This window comes from Penaeus japonicus, unplaced genomic scaffold (genome assembly GCF_977035675.1).
Source record: "Penaeus japonicus unplaced genomic scaffold, GWHDUDI00000001_assembly GWHDUDI00000022, whole genome shotgun sequence".
Lineage (NCBI taxonomy): Eukaryota > Metazoa > Arthropoda > Malacostraca > Decapoda > Penaeidae > Penaeus > Penaeus japonicus.
The window spans coordinates 28,707,067-28,714,566 of record NW_028234424.1 but is presented as its reverse complement, the minus strand read 5'-3'; the positions used below and the strand labels follow the sequence as shown (position 1 = coordinate 28,714,566).

Here is a 7,500-nt window from a genome sequence, read left to right as displayed (position 1 = left end):
ACACACACACACACACATACACACACACACACACACATACACACACACACATACATACACATACACACACATACACACACACACATACACACACATACACACACACACATACATACACACACGCACACGCACACGCACATGCATACACGCACACGCAAGTACATGCATACACAGACCAAAACGATATACTGCTTGTTAATATCACTACTTAGGTCATTTTGTTTTTTCTTTGGCAAAGCAGATGTCCAAGAAAATGAGTCTAGATTACTTTCACTTTAATGATTACTTTATGCTTGGCTCTCACTAGCATTATTTTGTAGTTGAATGAATATCAATATGATATTTGTTTTAAAAATGTAAAGCTTATTATGTTGTGCAGTTTTATTAGAAATTTGTGTTAGAGTTTGTGAGTTTCGTGGAATCGGAGCACATGCGGAAGAGGGAGGGGGTGGGGGGGGGGCAGGTGACCCAACCTGTGCGTGGGGCAGGAAGGGATCGGAGGCGGGGCAACATATTAGTTCATATATGTGCATGTGTAGAATAAACCTCATGGAACATCTGCAACAGTTCGTTACATTATTATATATGATTTGGTTTTTATAAAAAATACAAGGGCGATTTTACCGGTGCTCATGGCACATGCTGAATGATGGCCAGCCTGGAGAATGCATTCCTGTCACTGCCGGCTACAGACTTTCTGAAAAGGAGGGCGGCTTGATGGGAATCTGATAGTAATGAAAGGAAATCATGACTAAGTATTATTCCTACTCTTGTCGTTATTACCATCAATATCAGTATAAGAATTATCATTATTATCATTGGCAGTATCATGAATATTAATAGTATCGAAACCGATTTCCCTGGTAGAGGTCGATGGGAAAGCCTTGAAATGCCCAAGCGACTGGCAGGAGCGGATTAAAATTCTCCTGAGTGAAACGTAAACAGCTGAAACTGCATAGCGTGTCATTAGCAAGAAAGTGTGAACAAAGACACCACTTGCCCACTCCACCTAGTCTTGTCCTGCAGGTGTTGAACCAATCTATGGAAGGCCTGCAAAAGGTCCACTGGCCTGCATCCCTGGGAAGAATCAAACAGGAAGAAGAACGAGTAAGAGGATAAAACAAAACGGAAAGGTATCTGCAATGAGAAGACAAACCCCCAGGGATAAAAGACAGAACAAAAGGGAAGCACAAAAGTACATAGAAACGCGCATTACACTGTGGGAAAGATGTCAGCTATGATAGCAATATCACACCATCGATTGCAACACCGGGGCCGGATACTCAAACGCATATCCCTTGTTGCATTTCTCATCGGAAGGATTGCAGTGTCGTGAGGCCTCGGGTCATACGCAAACCGAAGTAGCCACCATGTTCTGATGTAAGGCATTGTAAAGCACATCGCAAGATACAAGTGGTACAAGTTTGAACCCTGATTGATTACAATGGTTATTCTTTTTACATTAGTAATTACATGGTGTAATAATATAGTATTAACAATATGAAGTAGATGTGTAGCCAATATAGACAACGTATTAACATTACAAGTGACTGACATACCGTGCTTGGCTTGATGTTTAAGTCCCTGGTGCCATTGAGAATTTAGATGTTCCTTCAATTTTGTTTTAAATGTATTTAGATGGGAAATATTTCTAAGATGTTGTGGCAGACAACATTTTGTGGATTAGTATATTTGTGTCATAATTGTATTTTTGTTGGATTTTAAACCATTTTAGTTTGTCTATGTGTGGTGTTATTTGGTCGAATTTATATACATTACTATTGCTACTCTTGCAGCACAGATTTTTTTTCTTTTCTTTGTATATGTGTTTTGTTTGTTGAAACCCTGATGTTTAGGCAGTAGTTAATGATACTGAGGGCTAGTGTTTGTAGGACTGATTCTTGTTTCTATAGCGATTTTACCTGTAGGCATATCAGAGTGCCCATTACTTTCAATATGTATCTCAAATGTCATGTATCTGTCTATGTGTGCTACTAGATTTTTGACAGAAGTGCTTGGTTTAATGTAGCAACCTCCGAATTCTAGAGTTGTATCTGTAGGGATTTTGGCTTTGTTTTGAGGGTTGCCTATAAAACTAAATTGCGTTTCCTGTGGATTCAGGTTCAGGCCATTTCTATCAAAGAAATTCTTTGCTTCTATGAGAGTCTGTTTAGTCCTTTCTATTAATTCGTTTAAACTGTTTACAGAGGCAGAGTCATCGGCGTACTGAATAAGAAGGCAGTTTTTTTCAGCTGTCTTCAATCCATTAATAAATATAGTAAATAAAATTGGGCCTAATATGGAGCCTAGTGAAACACCAAATGAGACTTGTTGTCTAATGATAGATTTTGACGTATTTTGTCGGACTGAGTTCTGGCGGATAAGTTATTTCTAAACCAATAGTTATCAATTCCGTGATTTCTTAATTTGTCGAGGAGAATTTCATGGTTAACACTGTCAAAGGCCTTCGACAAATCACATAGAGGAACAAGTTTATTTGGTTATTGTCTATGTTGCTATAGATTTCTAGTAATGCTGTTTCCGTTGATAGCTTACTTCTAAATCCATGTTGGGTTATTTGCTTCCGGGAATAGTTTTAATTGATTTGCAACTATTACTGGGAGTAGAGTAATAGGATGATAATTGTTTATCTCATCTCTATCTCCTGATTTGAAAATAGGTGTTATGATGCCATGTTTCCAGAACGATGGATAAGTACCGGTGACTATAAATGTATTTATAATGCCTGTCAGATAGTACGCAATTGTAGGTAGACTACCCTTTATGAATCGATGAGCGATACCATCCGTTCTTATACGGAGTTTGTTTCTCGCAAGTGTTTTATTGTTGTTTCTATTTCTACTGTTTGTGGTCTGAAAGTATTTGCTGTGAGCCTTGTTTCCGTTGTGTTTTGTGGAAATGTGGAGGCGGTTGTCTGTTCATATGTGAGTCTGCCGACTTCTGCAAAGAAGTCATTTAAATGTTCTGTATTGTTTCTGGAATTTATGCAAATGTCTGTGTGATGTTTCTTCTTAGGCACTAGTGTATTTACCAGTTTCCATGTTTCGGAAAAGTCGTGTCTATATTCTTTGAACTTTTTTTTTTTTAATGATTTGCTTTTGTACTCTTGATAAGCGTGGCATTCTTTATCACATTCGTTAAAACAGTAACTTGTCTGTTAACTTCATCTGTTAATAAAATCTCCAAGAGTGTCTATTCATTGGTCATGATATGTTGGCAGAGTTCGTTAAATCGCGATAAGTTTTGATAGCTGGTTGTCGCTTTGGCTTCTGTATATTTAAAGTCATGGTTCAAAGTTCATGATCAGCAATTTGGCATGGGATAACGTCTCGATGTAAGATGATATCGGGTTTGTTTGTTATTATGACATCTAATATGGATGAGGTGTTTTCTGTTAGTCTTATAGTTTTGTTTATGAGTTGCTTTGGTTCATTCTTCTTAATTCCATTTAACTTTGCATTTGACCTATGGAGATCATCATTTAAGTCTCCTAAAATAAAATGTGGTTTCTTTTTCACTGACATTTCTGTAAATAGAGTTTCAAGATATTCGAATGACTCAATGGTGGCATGAGGGTGTCTATAGATGGTACCGATAAGGAAGGGGGGATACATACTGTTTTGTACCGTTACCCAGATGTCTTCTACCTCTTCTGTCTTGTTAGATTAAAAAGGGTATCTCATGCATACATGCAGACCCCGCTTCCTCGACCTGCATCACATCTATTGACATGGAAAATTGGCATGTTGATGAAATTGTTTGGTATTTCTTGGTGAAGCCAGGTTTCACTACAAAGAATATCAATATTCCTTTTTAATTATCATTTCGATTTCATCCAATTGACCCAGGGGGGACTGAGCATTGACATGTTCCATTCTGAGTTTGTTTGTATGTGATCTGATCACCGGATTTGCTGACCGATTTGCGGCGTCAAACATTCTGCTCGGTTTTGTACTTGTTTCTGTTTAAGAAAACCTTCGGATTCTATAAAAAAAAAAAAAAAGTTCTGAATTTATCTCTTTGCCGTGAAGCTTGAATGATATTCATGTGTCATCTTAGTTTTGAAGGCTTTGACATTTGATATGTTGTCAAAATTATGAACGAGGAAGTCTTCAATATCTTTTTCGTTTGTAAATGAATGACAGCTCGTAATATATATATACACTACCTTGGGACGGTCGGCACCTTGTATGGGTTTTGGTGTATTGCGTTCCTCCTTTTTTTTCTTTTTTGTTTTCTCGATGTAACTAGACGAAACTTTTCTCGTCCGTTGATGTCCACTCGTTCTCTCGTTCTACGTAGTTATTGATAACGAGCGGGGGTACTTGTGTAGTAGGAGGGATGGTAGAGGGGGCAAAGACTCCAGGCACGTGGTGGTGTGTTGCATCTTCCCAGTTGCGGTTGGGTGGAAAAGGTTTTTGCTTATTTTTCCTTTTACTGTTTCTAATGTAACTTCTTCTGGGTGTTACTTGCGTAGAAGTTTCGTTCCTCATACTTGTTGTTTCTGGGCGAACGCTTACGTGGCACCTAGCGGGGGGAAGTTATCTTCCTGTTACGTTTTGTTGAATATCTGGGCTTTTGAAGTTGTTAACTCACAGTAATGAATTGAAGGTAAGTTCTTTTTTGACAGAAGGTAAATACAACAATGAATAGAATTATAAATTTTCTAACTCAGTACAACAAGATACCAGTATAATTTTTCAAAGTAATTGTTAACATTCAAATATCAGTTTGCGGAAGTATAGAAAGAGCTTATTTATATATAACAATATTTTAATTTTTGACAACAGGTCATTTTCACTCCTTCATTGTACTTTCCATAGTTTGCAGCACCGAAGCAACATCTTGTACTGAGGTAGCAAGAGCTTTCTAATGATTTTCTATATTTGTTTGAACTAAGAGCATGTCTGGTAAAATCCTCCTATCTTCTTGTGAGACTTTTCTGATGCTTGCACTTTTTTCCATTTCGCCTTTGGCTGCTGCCTTCTACAGTCTCTTGTTGAGACCTACTTCGTTGAAATGTCTCTTCCTGTTGGGACCTTGCACCATCCTGTGACTCTTCCTGCTGTAAATGTCTTCTTCGAAATGATAAATACTGTTGAGAGTTGCTATATTCTGCTTGTGGAAATTTGGATAGGCCTGCTGAATGTGTATGGTCCAGGACGATGGGTACCGTCATCTCATGTTCCTCTAAAACAGAGTCGGGCAACCTTTTCATGCCGTGGGCCAGATGAGATTATTATGATAAGGTAGCGGGCCACAGGTCAAGTGAAATTCCCAGCATACAATACATACTTTATTTTCGTGAATAACATATAAAACTAATCATTTATGTTTTACAAGAAGCAAACTATTCCTTTTATATGTGATAAAAATAACTCTTTCCTTTCATGGCGAAAAATAAATCAATATGAAATCATAAACAAATGAACAACGGCTACTAAGCAGCCTATTTGGTATATAATTGCTTAAATTGCTCAACGAGTCCACAGTTAGGTAAATTGACTCGATATAATTATAATAACACAGTAGCTGAGTAGCTAATCATTACAAATGAACATGTATCCATATTTGAAATTATAATTGTGCAATGCATTGTATTACAATCAGTGAGACACCTGGTGCTGTTTCTCACAAAGAAGTGCCTCCATGTCAGGTTCGATTGTGCTGGTAGCTAACAGCAGAACGTCATTCAGGTGGCGGTCAGAGATCTGGGAGCGAAGACGAGATTTTGTGTACTTCATCTTTGAAAATAATTGCTCGCACCTGTATGTGCTACCAAACATTGCCAAGATGCGCTGAACATGCTGCAATAATTTTGGAAAACTGTCAGCATGAAGGTGGTCGCGGAAAAATGACAAAATATGCTTCACATTGTAAAGCATATTTTGCATCGCGGGCCAGCATATTTTGCATCGCGGGCCGGATTTGGCCCGCGGGCCGGAGGTTGCCCGCCCCTGCTCTAAAATGATGATCAAAAAATAAAAATACCCTATAAAATTGACGCGATTTGAATTGATTTGTAGCTGATATTTGAGTATTTTTTGTTACCAGAGGATATATTTAAGTTATTATGAAATTACATTGAACTATCTTTTCCTCTCACCAACTAGTGGTTTAGCTAACTACCAAAATTAATTAGTCGTCTTAACTTAAGCTTACCTGTTCCTCCAATATACTTCCATTTTCGCGCTGCTTCTTTCTCGACGGCTGTTCTCAGCTTATTTACCTTTTTAAGTACTTTAATAACATTTCTCGGCCCGCGAAACACGGAGTTCACTGCATGTTGAACACACTCCCATGCATTAGCTTTCAATTGTCCAGTTATTCTGTCATGGAATCACCCATTATAACGATCTTTCATCTTCCAATGTAACGTTCTTCATCAGATAAATTAAGCTGTTTTTTCCGATTCAGGCTTTCCATGTTACCCTTCAATTCTGTCCGGATTAATAATTCCGGGGGGGAACAATGGCTGATATATATTGCTTCCTATTGGTTACGTCTAGCATGCTGACTGTTGATTGATTAATCATTTGTCGAACTACCCTCTCTTGACAACTCTGGAGTAGTTTACAATGCAAATATGAACCTTACAACGGGTTTACAATGTTATAAAGTAAAAAAAGAGTATAGCTTATTACGATACTGTAAGGAGTAAACTAAAATTTTGTAAGTGAGAGAAGTAGGAGAGTACCAACACTTCGCAGAGGACATCAGACATACATAGACATACGTACACTTTATATTGTATTGGCGGGATCTAGGATCTAGATTTGGACTCTAAGGACGTTCTTTGCCGCTTTACTCGTCTGTTGATGCCATAGCTTAGACACGCCAGGCTTTTGCGGTAGAAGACAATAATATAGAATTAGAATGATTGTTATTACTATGAGACTATTGATTATTCATATTATAAAAATGACGCTTTAACATTTTTTTTTTTTTTTTTTTTTTTTTTTTTTTTTTTGCAATATTTTGTCTTTGGTCAGTAAGTGATATTCCCTAATTGCTTCTGTCCAGAAAGCAAAGGAGATTACTGTTACTCTCTTCAAACTTTGCTTTTGTTACCTGGGCAGCGATGCTTTGAAACTGACCCATTTTCCAGTTCAGTCCATTACAGTAGCTGCTAAATTATAATTTTCTAGAACTTTTCAAGAAATTTCTGAAAGTTTCAAGAATTTGGAGAAGTTTCTAAAAGTTTCAAGAGTATTTAGAACGTTCTGGTAACACCGATGGAAGTTTGGATACAGGGAACATAAGCTCAACGGTTCACTTCTAGTTGTTGAATTGGATACATGTTAGATCGTCGTTGCTGGTTGCATTTGTTACAGATGGCTTCAAGAGATTGCAAGTATCCGGCAGACGCATTTTGCTATGTCTGTGGCGAATTTATCAAGGCAGGAGCAAGCAAGTACTCTGTGGCAACATCTGCTAGAATGTGTGAGGCATACAACGCATATTTCGGCATACCTGTCA

General features: G+C 37.8%; 1 protein-coding gene across 5 annotated transcripts in view; it reads left to right on the top strand.

The window, feature by feature from the left end:
- The window catches only part of LOC122264728 (uncharacterized), a 57,445-nt gene that overhangs the window by 13,729 nt on the left and 36,216 nt on the right, over window positions 1-7,500 (top strand). Inside the window, exon 5 of one of the 5 annotated variants that reach the window (XM_086549761.1) lies at window positions 7,356-7,500. This exon is cut by the window's right edge and continues 63 nt beyond it. The exons of the other annotated variants lie outside the window; for them this stretch is intronic. Coding sequence (XP_086405887.1) covers window positions 7,356-7,500 — 145 coding nt within the window. The remainder of the gene's footprint in view (window positions 1-7,355) is intronic. 5 annotated transcript variants of the gene reach the window in all.